Source organism: Alosa alosa, chromosome 8 (assembly GCF_017589495.1).
Source record: "Alosa alosa isolate M-15738 ecotype Scorff River chromosome 8, AALO_Geno_1.1, whole genome shotgun sequence".
NCBI lineage: Eukaryota > Metazoa > Chordata > Actinopteri > Clupeiformes > Clupeidae > Alosa > Alosa alosa.
This window is the reverse complement of record NC_063196.1, coordinates 6,179,526-6,199,140: the sequence shown is the minus strand read 5'-3', so window position 1 is coordinate 6,199,140 and position 19,615 is coordinate 6,179,526. Positions and strand designations below refer to the sequence as shown.

The following is a 19,615-nucleotide window of genomic DNA, read 5'->3' as shown; positions in this document are numbered from 1 at the left end:
CACACTTACTGAGCTCTTTCCGTGAGTCTGCATCAGTGCAGACTTCACTAAAGGGAATTACCAAAGGGTTGTGACGTTTACCGCAGAGAGCATAGGGAAATCCGAAAATTACAAAGGTAAACAACTGCACGACACACGACCAGCTTGTAAAACAAGAGTTTGAAAGAATGTGGAATCAGGCAGCCGTCTCCTGTGCCGTGGCCGTGTGAAAAGCAACAAACTTAAAATGAAAATTCCCAAACCGTCAAGTGTCAGCAACATCTTTATGAAACGTCACCAAGGTAACATGTGATCCTGTGAAGTGCTGTCCCAAACCCATTTATACCTATCTGAGCCTTTGTGGCCTCACACACTCACTCACATCTATTAAGTCTGTGAGTCCTTGGTCCTTAGTCCTCAGGGCTCACCATGTATCATTGTATGTGTGCTCCTTGCTTCTCAAAACAATAATTTGGAATTTTGCTGCATGACAAGACCTTTGGCTTCATATACACCCTACAGCAGTGTGGAGCAAGATGGAAAACAGAGAGAGAGTGAGACAAAGAGAGAGAGAATAAAAGAGAGAGGGAAGGATGGATGGATGAGGGATGAAGAATACAGGGAGAAGAAAAATAGATGACAAGTGCCAGACAGTTTGAGTGTGTTAGGACGTGTCAGAGGCCAGCATGGCAGCATATCAGCTAACACGTGGCTGAGCTGGACCCTGGAACCTGGTAAATATGTGGAGAGGAAGAGAGAGAGGAAGAGAGAAAAAAACAGACAGAAATAAGGAAAGGGAAAGAAAAAGAGGAAAGCGGCATTGGCGGAGCGAGGGGGTGGCTTCGGGGGCTCAAGCCCCGAATCTTTTTTTGTATGTTTTCAATTTCCAATGATTCTAATTTCTAATTTAACTTCCCCTTGATTTCTCTATAAATGTTATAAAATGCAGGCTACCATTACTGAAGAAAATAGGCTATCCCTTATTTTCAAAGCCCATTATTGACAGATAATCTGATTTCCCACGAGTTAGGCAATGCCAGAGCCGAGATGTAGCGGTTTACGTCATAAACCTGGCAGGAAAGTTCAGAGCGGCACAGTCAGTTTAAACAGCAAGCCGGTAAGAAAAACTATTGTCAAGACATTAGGCAATTAGGCTACTGTACCCCGGAATACAAAAGTAAACTTCAGAAAGACAGAAAGTTTGTTGTACCGTATTCATAGAGTCTCAATGACCGAATCAGTAGCTTTACCTGTTGTCAGTTGAGTTCGTTCAATTCATTTATTGTAGGCTAGTAGCCTAGGCAAATATGAAACGGAGATGTAACGTGGCTACCGGCGGGATTTTGAACTTGCATGTTTCATGCATTTTATGGCAAACAATACCATGGGATAGATGTGTTCTCCATTTGAGGAACGTAATCAATTGCGGACGTGCACAGACTGCTCAGACACAGAACGCATATAGGCCTAGGTTAGGCTACTTTCACTTTCTAGAGTGCGCATTAATTACGTAAAAGATGCATACCAAAACAACTATCAAACATTATCAAATGTATCATGACGTGTTGTCACAAAGACTTAGGACTCCAATTAGAAAATCGAAACCAAAATCGTGTAAGTGTTCTCTCATTGACGCCTGTTAGGCCTATAAGGAAAATGCGATTTCAGTTTGTAAAATGTACCCCTTTCTAACTGAATTAGCCCCCCTATGTGAAGCACTGAAGGGGGGAATTCCCCCCCATTTTGAAAAATGTATTTCAAGCCCTGGATTAAACTTAGCTTCATGTGTTCCACTGAACATTATAATAAGTGGGTTCACAATGTGTGGGGCTGTGCTAAACCTGACCATAAGGCTACTTTGGCCAGAGTTCAAAGTAAAAATGTATTGAGACAAGGTAGCATCCCATCAGAGTTATCTCAGCATAGTAAACTAGCCTATAATATACAAACCCTTTATAACTCATAAAAAACACTTAATTAACTAAGTGCCTGCTGATCAGATAGGCTATGCCTATAGACCCATCTTGAAAGACCCAAAGTGCCAGTCAGATATACCTTTAGTTTACACAGAATTCACTAGAAGTCATTATTTAAGGGGTTATTTTTCTAAATTTTCTGCCGGGGGTGCATGCCCCCGGACCCCCCTAGCCTCCCTGTGTGTGACACTGGGCTAAGCCCCCAATGTTTCAAATGTCTGGCTCCGCCCCTGGGAAAGCGGAAAGCCAGGTAACTATGGAAAGAAAGGAGGAAAGAGAGTTAAGAAAGAAAGAAAGAAAAAAAGAGGCAGTGGAAAAGGGAGAGAGATTGAGGTTTATTTGTAAAGGAGCTACAGTGTTTTTAACATTAATTAACTACTTCTGCCTATCAGTGCTCATAATGTCCTCTGTCCTCATTCCGTATGCCTTCTCTCTCTCCTCTCCAGTGCTCAGAAAGTTGTGGAACAGGACGCAGGGACAGGCGTGTGGTGTGTATGGACCAAGACCACTTTGAGCACCCAGATGAACGCTGTGCCTCTCAGTTCAAGCCCTACACCGTCGAGAGCTGCAACACACAGCCCTGCCCTGGACCACAGAGTGAGTGTGTGTGTGTGTGTGTGTGTGTGTGTTGGAAAGAGTGTGTGCGTTTAATGTGTGCACAATTCCATGTGTGTCTGTGTCGCTGTGCACCATGGTCACCAAGGTACCTGACAAAGACCTCTGGTCGGAACAAAGTAGACTAATAAAATACTCTGGGAGCTTATATACCTTGTATACCTGGGAGCTTATGTACCTGACGAAGACCTCTGATCGGAACGTTGTAGACTAATAGAACACTCTGGGAGCTTATATACTGTAACAGTGTGCGCTATAGCTGTATCTGATAATGACATTTTAACAGGACATACATTTCACACACATATATTTTTAATATACAATTTGTGGTTTGCTTTTGACTCTGTCTTTGTGTGCATGTGTGTGTGTGTGTATTTCAGTGGTTCCTAGTGTTGCAGATCCCAGGGGACATGAGAGCTCTCTGCGTGGATTTAGGCCTTACACACCTGAAGTGGACCAAGGTAGCACTCGCTCAAACAGCAGCACAGACTATACCCATTTGGACCCTTTCAAAATCATGCCAAATTTTGATATAAATATAAAAAGAACTGAAGTAGAAGTGGCTTGTATTTCTCCTGAGCAACACAGACTCACATCAACAAGTTAATGGCATGGAAATTAATAGATAGATAGATAGATAGATAGATAGATAGATAGATAGATAGATAATTACTTTATTTATGCAGTTCAACACAAACAGACAGTACATTAGTGCATTAGTACATTCTTAAAACGAATGTGTTGGAAACAACACAAACTGTGCTGACCCTATCTGGACGTTGAGATGTGTTAGAAACAATGTAGTTTTAAGAGTGTACAAACTAATAAAATACATATGAACCGCTATACGACTATGTATAATACTGAAATGAGGTCCTTAACTGTGTATAGGATCTGCCCGCCCCTCTCAGCCTTACATCCCTGTGGTGGGTCCCCACTGCGCCCAGTCCTACTATGGCTGCTGCCCTGACGGACACACTGAAGCCTCTGGGCCCAGGGGTGAGGGCTGCCCACAGGACGACTGCGTCAGGACCAGGTACACTCCTCTCATATGTCAATTATGCATATATCAATCATTCAATCAATCATTCAATCTATCTATCTATCCATATACTAACCAATCAATCAATCTATCTATCTACAGTACCTATCTATCTATCTATCTATCTATCTATTTATCTATCTATCTATCTATCTATCTATCTATCTATCTATCTATCCATACAGTATATCAACCAATCTATGAATCAATCTATCTATCTGTCCATCCATCCATTTATCTAATCAATGCTATTGTTACTTATGTTTATATATGTTCATGTTATGCTTATGTTACAAATATGTGTATGTTCATGTGTTTGTGTGACATACACAGTGTATGTTTATGTGTGTATGTGTATCTGTGTGTGATGCAGGTTTGGCTGTTGTCTGGACGGGGTGACTGCAGCTCAGGGCTTTGGCTATGCAGGGTGTCCTGACTACCAGCCGCCGGTACAGTAGCACTCCTCCACACCATTGTGTCCTTTGGTCCTTCTCTCTGGGCTGCATCCTACTCTACCTACTCACATACCGACTACTTCTCTTATTTATACAATTGCGACTTACACCACAGGAAACATACTCTAGTACAGGGGTTTTCAACTGATTGTGAACCAGGGACCACCATTCTGACTAATTATGTAACCTCAGGACCACCACTGAACAAAAATACTCATTCCCACATTGCAACTACATTACTGAATCCATGGTCAGGGACCATCAGCAAAGTCCTCACGGACCACTGATTGAAAACCCCTGCTCTAGTATATGGCCTGAACAATGTCTATGTATACAACCTGACCTCTATGACCTTGTTGATCTTGCCAGCGTTGCTTTGCTTTATCAATCAAGCCACAGGGAGATATTACAGTAACTCGATCAAGCAATCCACCCATCCTCTCACTCACTCAGTCACTAATTTAGTCATTCAGTCACTCATTCTGTATCCTTATCCTTCCACTCTGCCATCCATTCATCCCATGTTTGTGTCTGCCCATCCTACATTCATTCTCCAATCTCCATGTGCCCCAGGCATCCATGTGTGTGTATTCATATTTATACCGCCCCCCCAGATGGCACCCCCAGCTGAGGGTGACGTGTGCACCTTGCCCCGTGAGGTGGGCCCCTGCTTCAACTGGATCTCCCGCTTCCACTTCGACTATTCCCAGAGGACCTGCACCCACTTCTGGTTCGGTGGTTGCCAAGGCAACGGCAACAACTTCCTGTCCATGGAGGCGTGTCAGAGGCAGTGCGGGGGCATGGCCCCGCCCCCTCCTCCCCCAGCTGCGGGTCCCGCACAGAGACCTGTCATCAGAGTGAGGCCCGCCAGACGCAGACCATACCACGCCAGCAAATGAGAATGGGAGATTTCAAATCGCTCCAGCCAATAGGAGGAGTGAGATCGCTGAGCTCCAACCAATGAGGGGGCAGAAAAGCATTTATGTACAACAGAGAGCATTATGTACACAGAGATGTAACATAAGACACTCATACACTTACATATACACATACCCATACATTTATATACACATACATACACACACACAAACACACACACACATACACACACACACACACACACCTCAACAATTCCAAAGTTTGCCAGTGGTCAACCTTAACACATTCACCTCAAGGCTTTCTGTTAGTTAGGACAACATGTTTTACTAAGTTTCTCTCCCACATGAATACAGATTTGAAAATCAGGACTCTCATAGAACACTTTGCTATCAATAAAGCAGTCTGTTAGCCTGTAAAAGAAGATTATCTTATCATATTGTGATATGAAATCAATCTTATCTTATCATATTGTGATATGAAATCAATAAACATCTGTTGTTTTCCAAAAATCCTTATTGCATCAAAAATTTGATTGTCCGTGTATATCATACTTTATGTTGTTTGTTTGTTTGTTTGACGTTGACGTCATTATACAAGAAAGTCTGAGGACTTATTGCTGGAGGGATCCAAAAGTCTTTAGCATACTCCAGTGTTAACTTGAAGTACTGTTGTTAGCCAACCTGTAGTCATACAGTACACCATTTCATATGTTCTTTATTCTTAAAACATAATAAACTGCTACATTTATGTAGGGAATGTTAGCCTGGATTAAAGAGACGTTATTCACAGTATTCTTTCAAGCTTAAATGACATGTAAGCCTACATTACCAAGTTCAGGAGGATCCACTGGTTGTACAATACAATAAACTACCTTTGTGGTACACAATGAGATATTATGGTGTGTTGTGAGTGAATATTTTATTGCCTTTCGTTATTTGGTTGTTGGACATCGGTTAAGGAATACTGGCAGAAACGCATTAGTAAACGTTTTGTGCAGGCATTTGTTGAGCTGGTGCGGCTTTTCCTTGCGTCCTGTCTGCTGCAACACAAGAACATTGCTTTCGACGTGAATGAGCGGATTGTTTACTTCCTGGATGGCTGTGACATCATCTCATGAATATTTGACATAGTCTGTTACTTTAGAACGACTGTGGCGCCTGGTACAGCTCTTATCTAGCTTCACAGAACCTCCACTGGTGTCTCGGGTAAGAATAGGTCTATATTTGTATTAGCCTATATAGGTGATTGCAATGTGTTATTTGCATAGGCCAAAGAGTTTCCGAAATGAAATGTTCAGACTATTAAACAGTTCTGTAACATGAGCATGCTACAATAACTGCACTAATGTCCCACCTTCACTTTCAAATGTGTGTAAGTAACTCTGTTTGGATAATCTGAACATTGTGATAGGATGCAGGATAAGAAAATAGTTAGTCTCGTTTAGTTTAAGTAGGTTTAAGCCGGTGTGTGTGTGGGGGGGGCCAAAAATATTGGAGAAACGCGAAATGATTTGCAGTCTGGATTAAAGACATTTTTGTAAAGGTTTTTAGTCAAAGGCTGACATTGACATAATGCCTTTGATGTTGACATTGTCCATACCTGAGAGAAGTTTTTCGCCGCTGCTTCCAATGCATCTCACAACATTTCGAAACCAAATTCCGCCGGTTAGAAGGGGATCGCGAGACTTGGGCCATGTTTTTTTTTTTGGGGGGGGGGTCGCCAGACAAAACGTTTAAGAACCACTGGTTTAAGGGATGTCAGGGTATTAGACCCTCGTTAGGCTACGTTACGTTAAACCTGACACTGTTTTGAAGAACAGGAGCACGTAGGCAATATAAAAAAAAAGGACATCTATCTGGAACGTCGATGTCGTAGGATAACCAAAACATGCCCACAGCCATACAACTTGCATGCACTTTATGAAACTAAACCTAAAGACCCCTTTTGTCGCTTATCAGGTCCCTCTGTCAGACAGCGACAGAAGCCAGCAAAGCATGAACACTGAACGTGACGTGATGAATACGGCCACTGGTGGCGCTGCGGATCTCTCACCGATCGGGAGCCAGGCGGGGACACGACATCTGCTCGCCTCATCCTCACTGACTCGCCGGGGAGACGGTGCCGATAAAACCGCTGCCAGACCGAAAAGCTATCGCCCTGCAAGCTTTGCAGCCAAACTCGGAGCGAAAAATCACAGAGTGTCCGTGCCTCTCAGTGCGGTTCATCGCGGAAAGGCGGAAGCCAATCCGGCAGCTGTTCAGCCGGATGGTGCTGAAACGAACGCGGCTGAACCTCCCAGGGCCGTGCCGGTGTCTGAAACCGAGAAGAGAATCCACCATCCTCCGGATTCTCGCCGATACCTTCGCCTGCCCTGTCTTAGAGGCTCCGAGAGGAACCGGGAACCAGACGGATCGAGCCGGGTCTTGAGGGGAAGAGGGGCGAGGGACGACGAGGAAGAAGAGGAGGAGGCCACAGCGGGCTGTAGTGCAAGTCCGTGTGGGGGAAACGCCGGAGTGTGTGGCCAGACCGAACTCCTGTACTTACGCAAAATACTCAAGAGACGCAGAAAAATGCAAACGAACTCAACACCGGAACCGGCCGCGGAGGACTCAAACGCCGAACCCGGAACTGAGCAGGAGAGGGCCCTTCGTGATGAGATCGAGAGACTGGAGGATGAAAATGAGGATCTTAAGGTATGAGGAAATCCCATCGTTGTTTTCATATTACGACTGCCTGCTTTCATGATGGTCAAATGCCTGCATTTCTGCGTTTGTGGTTGTGATATGTTTGTTTGTGGTTACAGTGTGAGATCGATGAGATGCGGGCGGAAATGGATGAAATGCGCGATACGTTCTACGAGGAGGACACACACCAGCTGCAGGAAATGCGGAGAGAGCTCGAGAGAGCGAACAAGAGCTGCCGAATCCTCCAATACCGCCTTCGAAAGGCCGAAAGGAAACGGGCACGATTTGCACAGAGTGGGGAGGTGGACGATGAAGTGCTTCGGAACCTTGAGCAGGAACTTAAGGTTTGCCTCTAGCCAATCAGTGTGTCTGTATGTAGAGATGGATGGGTGTGCGACTGTGCGTTTGTGTGTGCGCGCACAGAGGCGCGTGCGCGCGACTGTGTTTACTGTGGGGTGTGGGAGTGCCTCCTCTTTTGTGTTTTAGCAGCAAGAGATCTTGTCTCGTTCATGACTGCACATTATTTGACATGTATGCATGTGTGTGTGTGTGTGTGCGTGTGTTAGGTGTGTTTAAGAGATAGATAGAGAGAATGTGCCTATGTGAGTGAGTGTGTGTGAGAGAGAGATGAGAGATCAGTTGAAATGTCAGCCTGCTATTGGGAGTGACCCGGTACAACCTGAGATCATAGGAGGAGGCTGTGGCTGTGATGAGCAACAACAGCCATATCTGGACTTAATCAGGGGTTCCTGTGTAGGATCTACTATAATAGAACCCTACACAGCCCCTAGAGCGGGCTTTTTATGTCACAACCAAAGATAAAAGAACTTCATTTAAATGATTAAAACAAGCCTTTCTCCCACATTTTTCATGTAAAGCAAGTGCCAGTGTGTGTATGTGTGTGTGTGTGTGTGTGTGAGAGAGAGAGAGAGAGAGAGAGTATAGTGTCTGTCTGTCTGTCAGTCTGTCTGTGAGTGTGTGTGTGTGTGTTTGTGTGTGTGAGAGAGAGAGAGAGAGTATAGTGTCTGTCTGTCTGTCTGTCTGTGAGTGTGTGTGTGTGTGTGAGAGAGAGAATCCCTACCGACGTGTCCCCTCAAGTCATTTGTATTTATCTCCTCGTTTGTCTCACTCATTTATACCATCTCTCTTCTAGGAGCCTCATAATGTCTAAAATATACTTGTAGGTGTAAAAAAAACCAAGTGCAGACTCTCAGTGGTGTAAATAATTAAAAAGCCTTTTACATACTGAGCTAATGACACCATCGTGTCAGCTTGCATCTTCTTCAGGGTGTGGAGGATAAAACTTTGTGGTCTTTGTGGGTGACAGGTGGCAAAGCAGATGTACTGTAGTGCAGTACATCTGGTAGAAAACATGTAGTATGCACAGTAGCTAGTAGTTACGGTATACTCTACGTAAGGGATAATGTATAGAATGCCTGTCATTATTGGGAAAATAAGACCGGCGTTCTATACATTATCCCTTACTTATATAAGATAGTATATCTTCTAAAACAGTATATTGTTTTTATGTGACAGATGGAAATTGAGGTATCCATAAGGTATATTTAGTAGATAGAGTAGTAAAGTATAGTAAAGCATAGTATAGCTAGTAGATACTTTTATATGTAATCACAGTATTGTGATGTATATATTTGAAGAGTTTGGTTCTAAAACGCTATATCCTCCATTTTAATGAATTTCCATAAATCATTTTTTTTTTACATTTGGTTTTCCAAGTAATTTCAGTTGAACTGTTATTGGGTATTGTTATTTGATTTATCTTTACTCAATCAAAATAATACAACTGCAATTTCATTGATATTACCTGAAATACACAATTAAGTCACATGACTTTTTAGGAAACATTTTGGAAACAAGCTCTTCATTTTAAAAACAGAGTGTATTGTTTTTATGTGGCAGATGTAAAAGGAGGTGTCCTTGAGGTATATCCAATTGATAATAGAGTATAGTATAGTGTAGTGTAGTATAGTATACCTAGAAGATCATTTTTATACATGTACACAGTATATCTTGAAGAAGAAGAAGTAAAATGCTCGGTGTGGCAGGTGGCGAAGGACGTGTCTGTGCGTCTGCATCACGAGCTGGAGAAGGTGGAGGAGAAGCGCACTAAGACGGAGGAGGAGAACGACACCCTGCGAGAGAAACTCATCGCGCTGGAGGTGACCAAACAGGCCCTGCAGAGTGAGGTGGAGAAGCACAAAGTGGTGAGACACTTTATACTTTATTTATGGGACAAAAATATAGTGACAGTGCAGATCCTCCGTTCTAGCAAAAGGGTCACAATGTTTTAGCTCAACAATTACTCACCTCCTTTGTCTGCTCCCGAAGTCCGAACCACTTTGCTTGTTTCCCATTGTCCAAGCCAGGACTGTGCAAAGCATATTGCATTTATATTGTGCTTTTCAAGGCGCTCAAAGCACTTCACAGTTAAGGGCGATACCTCACTAACCACCACCAATTTGTAGCACCACCAGGGTGATGCACGGCAGCCATTATGCGCCAGAACACTCACCACACACCAGCCTGAGGTGGGGCATGATTGAATGAATGAGCCAGTTACACTAGGGGATGATTAGTGGGCCAGATTGAATGAGCCATGTCAGGAATTTAGCCAAGACACCAGGAACCCTCTACTCTCTGCGAAAAGTACCATGGGATCTTTAATGACCACAGTGAGTCAGGACCTCGGTTTACAGTAACGTCTCATCCGAAGGACGGCATCTCCTGCAGTACAGTTTGCACTGGGATCGATGTTTTGGCCAGAGGGAAGAGTGCCACTGCCACCTACTAGACACCCACCAACACCTCTTCCAGCAGCAACTTAGTTTTCTAAGGAGGTCTCCCATTCAAGTACTAACCAAGCCCACACCTGCTTAGCTTCAGTAATTCAATAGAGACAGGGTATCCGTTGGTCTGTCTGCTGGCCATCACCAATCTAATGTGAGATATATTGTTAACAACTTAATGTTAACATTATGTTACGTTGGACATGTAATATTTTTATTAACAAAAATATTGCCTTAAAAAAATACTGAATTAGCTCACTGCTATTTCCTGGTCATGTCAGGCCAGGAGATAGGATGGTGATGATGAGGATGATGATGATGATTATGATGATGAAGTCAGACAAGTCGTAAGGTTCTCTCATCCCAGCTCCATTTGTAGGATCAGAGAAAATACAGAAATTGGGACAAAATGCAAAAACACTACCATTTATCCAGACATTACAGCAATAAAAACAGTAGTCAAATCCCTTCAGTGCAAATTTGATCTTGACTCGAGCTCCATATTTAGCTCTGGCACAGCGGGAAGGAGACTGCTGGTGTCAGTGGAAGGACAATCATTCTGTCTCATGGATGAGTCAGTCATATTATAACGATGAAAATAATCCGGTTCTGTATCGCTGAGATAATTCCTAGCTCAGTCATAAGGGTACTATCAAGACAGATGTGTTTTACTGTGACTGTGCATTTTATAACCATTAGCCTGGAGATTAGACTATGAATATTGAAATGATTTTTCTTATTCTTAAACTAAAAATAACCTTACTATACAGGTATAAACAAGTTATGCTTTTAGTTTTGTCTTTCATAAAGAATGTATGGTGATCATAACTTTCGTAGTGATCGTAACTTTACACTGTCTTCAGATGGAAGAACAGTCTCTGATGAACTGGTGAAATGTTTTCTTTGCCTCAGCCACAGAAGAGAAGAGGCAGTAAAGAGAAGTCTGAGAGGAGAACCACACCCACTGAGGTACTTATATCGTTCTCACCTGTTCAGGTGTGCAGAACCACACCCACTGAGGTACTTATATCGTTCTCACCTGTTCAGGTGTGCAGAACCACACCCACTGAGGTACTTATATCGTTCTCATCTGTTCAGGTATGCAGTAGGCCTGCATGTACTATTTTACTGTACATTAGGAACACATGCATTAGGTTGATATTTAAGTAACTGCAATGAGCAAAGGAAGCATTTACACAGATAATGTTAAGGTTCTGTTCTCATCACTACTGAGGTCTTCATTATTCTCTTGTTAGGCTACATAGCACTTTTCATAATGTAGTTGTGCATTCTGGCATATTGTTGCCCACAGTGCACACCAACAAACAAACAAGCAAACAAACAAACTCCTACTGCAGACGCATACAATTGTGATTTGAGGTTATTAGCTTAGTGCTGTTTTCATGATCCCTTATCCAAAGAGGTTTACCGTAAAGCCTGTCTTAATCACCCACGTCTGATTATCCTTAATGGATTATTATTATGATGGATGGCCAGCTTGTTGAGTTTTATTAGCTTTATGGTGCTGAGTTAAGCCACTAGGTGGGAGTATTGTGTAGCGCAGTTGAGATGCCTTTACCTAACAGGTTTGTTGACTCCTATCATAATGGTGGTGTTGTGGCTATTACACCTAAATGTTCTGTCTCAAAAATAAAGACTTGTATAGTTTGTGCAGATATTAGAAATAATAGTTACTACTGTTGTACGCAGTGCAATGACCTTTGTCATCTGTATTGTCACTGGCATTGCAGTTCATTAAGGAGAAAAGGATTCTGATTGCTAGAAGTGGCTGGTTTGGTCTCATGATGCTGTTACGCTGTATCCATGTTTCTGGTTGTGGCTGTGATGTTGCCACTAAATCTGACTGTGCGTGGGCACGGAAGGAATAACACTTATGTCAATGCTGTTAGCAGAGATGTCGTGTTATTTTATACCGTATATAATGCGCAAATGTCTAGTTGTTGGATAGACAGACAGACAGATAGATAGATAGATAGATAGATAGATGGATAGATAGATAGATAGATTAGATTACACGTCCCCCATGCACAACGTTTGATCATGGTTATCCATCGAGGTTTTTTGAGGAAATAAACTCCATAAATAAACATTAATTTGTAATTTTATGCCTCCTCCCTGTTGTTTCCTATGGAGTTGTTCGAGCTGAGTCTGTTGAGGCTGGACTGTCATTGGCACATCTGCGTTCTAAGGGGGGCGCTTAGCGACAGGTCAATTAATAATATAAACATATCACACATATACATACAAGTTAAAAAATACAGTACAATATTGTATTGAATTTACATTCAATATTTTACAATATTGAATACAATACAATATTGTAAAAAATACAATACAATAAATACAATTGGACATAGTCTCTTATAGATAGACAGAAGACAAAATTGAAATGTAATTATGTTGACATGAATCCAAATGGAACATAAGGAGGTTACATCACCTTCCTCCATCACCTCCCAGAAATGTGTCAGCTATGCAGTGCCATGCTGTTTGTTTATTGTGTTTGTTTATTGTGCTTGTTTGTGCTGTTGTCAGGACGACGACAGCGACGACCTGCGCTGCCAGCTGGCCTTCCTGAACGAGGAAGGGGAGCTGCTGAGGAAGAGGATGGTGGGCGTGGAGAAGGAGCGCGAGGCGGCCGAGCAGCAGCTGCACCAGTACCGCACGCTCTACGGCGAGCTGCCCCCCAGCCACCCGCCGCACACCCCGCTCCACCCCAAGGGCGAAGCCGCCGGACCGCCCAGCACCCGCGAGGCCGAGCTCAAGCTCCGCCTGCGCCTGGTGGAGGAGGAGGCCGACGCGCTGAGCAGGAAGATAGTGGAGCTGGAGGTGGAGAACCGCGGGCTGCGGGCCGAGCTCAGCGACCTCCGGGGTGACGAGGCGTCCGGAGGGGGAGGGGGCGTGGGCCGGCCGCAGGGGCCAGGGCTGTCCGAGCTCCGGGAGCAGCTGCTGCTGCTGGAGGAGGAGGCAGAACTGCTGCGGCGGAACCTGTCGGAGGCCGAGGAGCGCAACGAGCGGATGACCGCCGAGCTGCAGACGCTGCGCTGCAGGGACGCGGGCGGCCTGGGGGGGCCCGGCAGCGGCGCGGAGTCGGTCCAGGAAGAGCTGCGCGCGGCCCGCCGTCAGGTCAACGCTCTGGCCGGCAAGGTCCTGCAGCTGCAGACGGAGAAGCGGCGGCTCATGAGCGACCCGCTGCTGGCGGCCTCCACCTCTGACCTCTCGGTGAGCTCGCGCGACAGTCCCACGCCCGGCGAGGTCGAGACGCACCCGTCCTCACGCCAGAGGGAGGGACCCGTGGGCGGCGAGAGTGACCCAGACGAGGTGTTGATGACCGGGGGCTCTTCCTGGTCCCAGTTTCTCATTGATTCCCGGCCATCCTCCTCCCTGGGTCGTAGCGGTGGTGTCCGGCAGCCCCTGATTGGCTGCCAACAGATGGTGGACATCCGCCAGGAGGCCGAGCGATTGGGCGGCACCATCGAGCGGCTCATCAGCGACACCAGCTCCATCATCACCGACGCCCACACTGGCGCGTCCTCCTCCTCCTCCTCCTCCTCGTCCGTCGTGAACGGCAGTCTGATGGCGCAGGACGAGCTGCCAGCGGAGGCGGGCAGTGGGAGTGGGCGGGAGCAGGAGCTGCTGCAGCGAATCAACGGCCAGATGAAGGGCTTCCGGAGAGATCTGCAGGGCTTCATCCAACGCCTGGAGCCGCCCAGGGGACAGGGCCGCGACCCCGAGGAAACGTCTGTGAGTGTGTGTACGCGTCTATCTATGTGCTAACCGCACGCGTGTCTGTGTCTGTGTGTGTGTGTCGTAGGGTGTACATGTACGTGTCATTGTGTGCATGTGTAAGCATGAGTATATTAAATGTCTGTGAGTGTCCATACACTATTATCTATGTGCTGACCGTGTGTGTGTGTGTGTGTGTGTGTGTGTGTGTGTGTTTTAGTAGGGTGTACGTGTCATTGCATGCTTGTGTGAACCCACCTATCTATGTGAGTATGTGTGCGTGTGTTTAGTTGAATGTCATTGTGCATGTGTAAGTATGAGTGTATTACTATAAACTGGTAAGTATGTACGCATCTACCTATTTGTCGTGTGTGTGTGTGTGTGTGATGTGTGATGTGTGTATGTGTGTGGGTAAGTAGGGTATACATTGTGTGCATGTGTAAGCATGAGTGTATTAAATGTTTGTTGTGTGTGCGCGCGTCTATTTATGTGCTACGTCTGTGTGCATATGTTCTGTGTGTGTGTGTGTGTTAATATATCTATGTGTGTGTGTGTGTGTGTGTGTGTGTATCAATGTGTTTGTTGTGTGTGTATCAATGTGTTTGGTGTACTTGTGTTCTGTGTTCTGACTGTACCTGATGCATTTGTGATGTGTGGAGTATCCTATATCAACTTGTCAATGTGTGTTTGTGTGCATGTGTAGGCATGTAAGTGTTTTTGTTTGTGTTTAAATGTGTATGTGTGTGTGTGTGTGCAAAGCATTCTGTATTTGATCAGACCTGTCTAAACCCGTAACATACTTCCATCAATGTTTGGATCAGTAACCTCCACCAGTGTTAAGATTCAGATAAAATCATTAACTCATTGAGTCAGACGAAGACCTCTGGTCGAAACATTGTGTTAATAAACCACTCTGGGAGCTTATAGAAACAGTGTGCGGATATCTTTTTATTTTTCAATTGTTGGCTAAGCCTTTTACCCAGCACCTGTTTAAATTTGGAGATGTGCGTGCACTCCACTCTTTGATCACCTTTTAAACGAGCCATTGTATGTGTTCATAGCTATAACACAGAATATGCTGTGGCTGTACAAAAATCATCAACAATGGTCTAGATTGCTGGCACTCTAGGACAAAGCTTCCGAAAACAGCTTGGCATTCAATGAGTTAATGTGTGTGTGTGTGTGTGTGTGTGTGTGTGTGTGTGTGTGTGTGTGTGTGTGTGTGTGTGTGTGTGTGTGTGTGTGTGTGTGTTCGAGAGAGAGAGTGAGTGAGAAGCTGTTTGAAAATCGCAGACCTGTCACTTTGCCTCACTGATACCTTCTCCTCTGCTTCTCTCTCTCTCTCTCTCTCTCTCTCTCTCTCTCTCCGTTTGTGTTGTTTCTTCTTCTTTCTTTCAGCAGATGTTTCAGCCCATCATTTTGCTCATCCTGATGCTAGTGCTCTTCTCATCCCTCTCTTATGCCACAATCTTCAAACTCGTCTTCCTCTTCACCCTCTTCTTCGTTCTCTAGTCTCAGAGAGCTCACTCTCTTTATTATTTCGCATTGCTATACATTTCATTCATCCATGTTATTGTTGTTGTTATTTTGTTTTGTTTTAAAACTGTCATGGTCACACAAGTACAGAAGACCCATCCCCAGGCTTTACTCATGCATCCCAGTTCCAGACTACATTTCCCAGAATTCAAGCTGGCCAGTGAGCTCTGTCCATACCCCCAGTCTGTTTTGACAGTAAAAGGTGAGTATCTAGACACTTCACTGGCATACACTGACACCTGTGACTCACCAACACTCCTCAGGAGGGTCTTAGTAACACCTCCGACAAGAATGTTAGGCTGATGATAAAAAAGGCAACTTTTTGAACAATGTTGCTGGACAATGGTCCTGGGATTTTTGTTCTGCCATGTTCCCATTGAGTAACATTTTTTGTGAACTTCAGAAATCATCAGCAGGCAATGACCATCAAATCAGAACACAAGGAAACTAGTTATGTGGTTGGCCAGCAACATGGCTCAAAAAAATGTCTTATGTATCATCACCTTTGGGCTGCTGTTTAAGCAATGAGTAGGCTAATACTGTGTGTGTGTGTGTGTGTGTGTGTGTGTGTGTGTGTTGTGTGTGTGTGTGAGAGAGAGAGAGAGAGAGACTATGTGCTTGTGTGACTGAGTGTGTGTGTATGTTACTCAGTGTGTGTGTGTGTGTGTGTGTGTGTGTTTTTGTGCACATGTGACTGTGTGTGTGTGTGTGTGATGATACAGATACTAATCTGCACCGTCGGGTTCCTAACCTTTGGTATGTGGGGACAGGTGGCTCTATGCTCTGGCCTCGTTGGGTGACATGTGAAGGCTCCTCTCCTTCACCCTGCTGGCCCCCACACAGCTGGTGCTGCTGACGGACACTCAGTGACTAGTGACTGCAGTGTGATTATGGAGAGACAACATATTACATGTACTCATATTTAGCACACAGAATACACACATTTATTATACAACAAGTCATGTTACTGTACTTTAAGCCATGTTTGCTGGAAATTCAACACTGACCAGATCCATGGTCATGTTCATGTATGCAAGTCATGTTTGAAGCTCATACAAGTCATAGCCTGTCTTAAGGAAGTGATCACAGACAGTATTCATGTACTGCAGTAGCTTCTTGCACAAGCTACAGTACTTCAGGAATTGTGGTAGCCTAGCCTGGCTTTGCCTGTCTATTGGTTGAAGTCGAAGATATATTAAGATAATTTAAGCAAACAGATGTCTGGTTCTACCTGGCGTGTGGCAACCTCATCAGGTCTTAAAGGTCCTCTCTGATGATCACAGCAGCTATCCATTAGTGGGATACTGTCACTGGTGACATGGTGCACTGTAGGTATTGTTCTTGTGCAAACATGAATTCCAGTCTCTTCAAATCACCTACTGTGGTTATGAAGGAAATATTTTCGTTTGCCTAGGTGTTGTCCCTAGGATTTGACTTAGATAAGACAAGCCTGCCTTACATATAAGTTACATATTGCAACCCCCGCCTCCCACCACCCACATCCCCATCCACTGGTGATTCATTAATGAGAGGGCTGCAATTGCATTAGCTTTGAAATTCACGATTTTCGTGGTTTCTGGGATGCAGATGGAGGCTGCTTGAACATCCTTGTTTTTCTCACCGGCCCTGTCCTCAGCGCGGTTGGTCAGTTATTTGGGTCACTGGTCGCGAGAGTCAAATGACGCACGGGCACATTGCGCAATGATGACAAGTGTCAAAATAAATAAACGCCATGGCTGGCAATAGAAATAACCCATTAAAATTTGAAGACAGCTCGCCAGTTTGACATGCGTGCATTCTCTGGAAAGCCTATCCGAAGAAAAAAAACATTATGCACACGTCCTGAGATGCGAAGGTCCTGCTAGTAAAGGGCTCGCCGTAAGCCAAGAACGAGTAGGCAGGCAGAGGTCACTAGATAAAAATCTGCCACGCTCCCAAAGAGGAATAGCAACAACGGAGCAGTAGCTTCACCCAAATGTACGGCGGCGCAATATCGAGCCGAAAATAGCCTCATAAACACTTTGTCTGATAGTAATTATAACCTGGCGAAGGAGTGACGACAGCCTGGCCCATTCAGCGCAAATGCCAGAATAAATCTGACATTATGACACTCGATCCTGGCTCCGGTGCCGCGCGGGGTAAGCTCCGGTGGGCCCCTTGGACCCCGAAGTTGTTTACCCAGAAAAAGAGGCACCTGCCATAGGGGGCGTTACCCGGGCTACTTAAAAGTCGTATTCTCTCGAGCCTACGTCACATAACGAACAGCGAGAGCGGGAGAGAAGGGGACGCCAGTCGGACGGAATTCGCACTCAGAGAGTCTCGTGCTGTCCTAAAGGATAGCCAAAGGACAAGGCAGCACGCAAAGACTTTGACGGAGGCATTTAGTGTATTTGGGGAATACTGTATGTCTTGTTGGAAACACTTTATAACTTGGACTATTTTCCTCACAAAACACTGCTACGAATATCACAGAACTAGTTGAAGCAACACAACGAGACGAGGGTAAGTCTTTTAAAGGGCTGAACTTGAATTAAGCTTTGTGCTGCATCTAAGTGACAAAATCCATCTATGTTGTACTGATGAAGGGCGTTAATGTCAAAGGAAAGCTTATCATACGCATACATATATTATGTCAGTTTGTGGCCATGATAAAGATCCACTCCAAGGAGATTTTAAAAATATGTAAACTCGAAACACACTGGGCAATTCCGTCGAGATGGTTCATTTTCATGTAGTGTTTATTTACTTCACTCTGTGGGTCAGCACGCGCGCAGAGTTGGAGAAGACCATAGTTACTCGGGGTAAAAATATATTCGCGCTTACATCACGCATAGTGGTACATTCGGGCATTTTCTGGAGGAAAGACAGCCGGGGCTCGTGGGTGTCGGGTTCCGTGACGGCAGAAATCCCCCCTTTACTCAATGCCAGTAATAAATGCGCATGGTATATATCTTGGAAACAGGGGCCACCGTTTCTCCAGGTCACGCTCTCCGTTGACGCATCTTGGAGACGCTGAAATACCTAGTGCATTATGCACGAGAAACCCAACTCAGATGTTTGAGCTGCTCATGAAAATTTCGGTAAAATTCACTCTTATATGCATATAGTTCAGTTTCCACTCTTTGGGCAGGAATAGATTGATTGATGTTGTTTTCTGTCATGGTTTTATAGACCTCTAATCTGTCCTATGTGTCCTTCGACAGCGCCAACGGCTTACGACACCAAGACCCCTATAACACACACACAAACACACAGGCACTCACACACATACACACACACTCGCACTCACACACACAAATCTGTAAGCCACACATTACTGAATCGAGCTGAGCTCAAGAGGCATTGAGGAAATAACTGCCTAAACACACACATACATACAGAATTCTTCTCTCACACACACACATCCTCCCTCATACACACACAGACACACACACACACACACACACATACCAGAATGGCTGCCCTGGACCTGCAGCGTGGCGTGTGGGTGGGGGAGAGGCCTGAATTTGACTCAGAGATGCTGGAGTGGGAGGAACAATTGCAGGACATGCAGCGCAAGATAGAAGAGGTGAGAAACACACGGGTGGACACACACACACACAAACACACACACACATGTGAATCACATGCGGAGATACTCCCACACTAATACATAGATACACACACTCCATGAAACACATGTACACACACAGACACACTCTGGACCCACCTCACTTTACACATCCCCCATTCCTGAGCCACTACTCAAATTTGTTGACAAACGAACCCTTAAGCCCAGTCAAAAGCCTTAGCATGTGTTCACATATTCACTGTCTCAAATGCACATACAGCTCGGGAAAAAATTGAAGAGACCACTGCACATTTTTCTGATGTCATCCTACGGTTGCTTAGTGAC

The 19,615-nt window shown here is 44.8% G+C and overlaps 2 protein-coding genes across 4 annotated transcripts in view; both read left to right on the top strand.

Moving 5' to 3' along the window:
• Nucleotides 1–5,369, top strand: part of paplnb (papilin b, proteoglycan-like sulfated glycoprotein) — an 11,944-nt gene extending 6,575 nt beyond the window's left edge. Inside the window, exons 9-13 of the mRNA XM_048250424.1 lie at nucleotides 2,402–2,552; nucleotides 2,951–3,031; nucleotides 3,462–3,606; nucleotides 3,986–4,061; nucleotides 4,682–5,369. Coding sequence (XP_048106381.1) covers nucleotides 2,402–2,552; nucleotides 2,951–3,031; nucleotides 3,462–3,606; nucleotides 3,986–4,061; nucleotides 4,682–4,966 — 738 coding nt within the window. The 3' untranslated portion in view covers nucleotides 4,967–5,369. The remainder of the gene's footprint in view (nucleotides 1–2,401; nucleotides 2,553–2,950; nucleotides 3,032–3,461; nucleotides 3,607–3,985; nucleotides 4,062–4,681) is intronic.
• Nucleotides 5,370–6,088: 719 nt separating this feature from the next.
• LOC125299233 (protein SOGA3-like) lies at nucleotides 6,089–19,177 on the top strand. Of its 3 annotated transcripts, none has more exons than XM_048250423.1 (8): nucleotides 6,089–6,151; nucleotides 6,905–7,639; nucleotides 7,750–7,974; nucleotides 9,697–9,855; nucleotides 11,350–11,406; nucleotides 12,994–14,202; nucleotides 15,586–15,922; nucleotides 18,924–19,177. In XM_048250423.1, the coding sequence occupies exons 2-7, from the start codon at nucleotides 6,941–6,943 to the stop codon at nucleotides 15,694–15,696; spliced, it is 2,460 nt and encodes an 819-aa protein (XP_048106380.1). In that variant the 5' UTR covers nucleotides 6,089–6,151; nucleotides 6,905–6,940; the 3' UTR covers nucleotides 15,697–15,922; nucleotides 18,924–19,177. The 3 variants fall into 3 exon arrangements, with proteins under 3 accessions (XP_048106380.1, XP_048106379.1, XP_048106378.1); XM_048250422.1 differs by having other exon boundaries at nucleotides 15,583–15,922; XM_048250421.1 differs by having other exon boundaries at nucleotides 12,994–14,208.
• The last annotated feature ends 438 nt before the right edge of the window (nucleotides 19,178–19,615 follow it).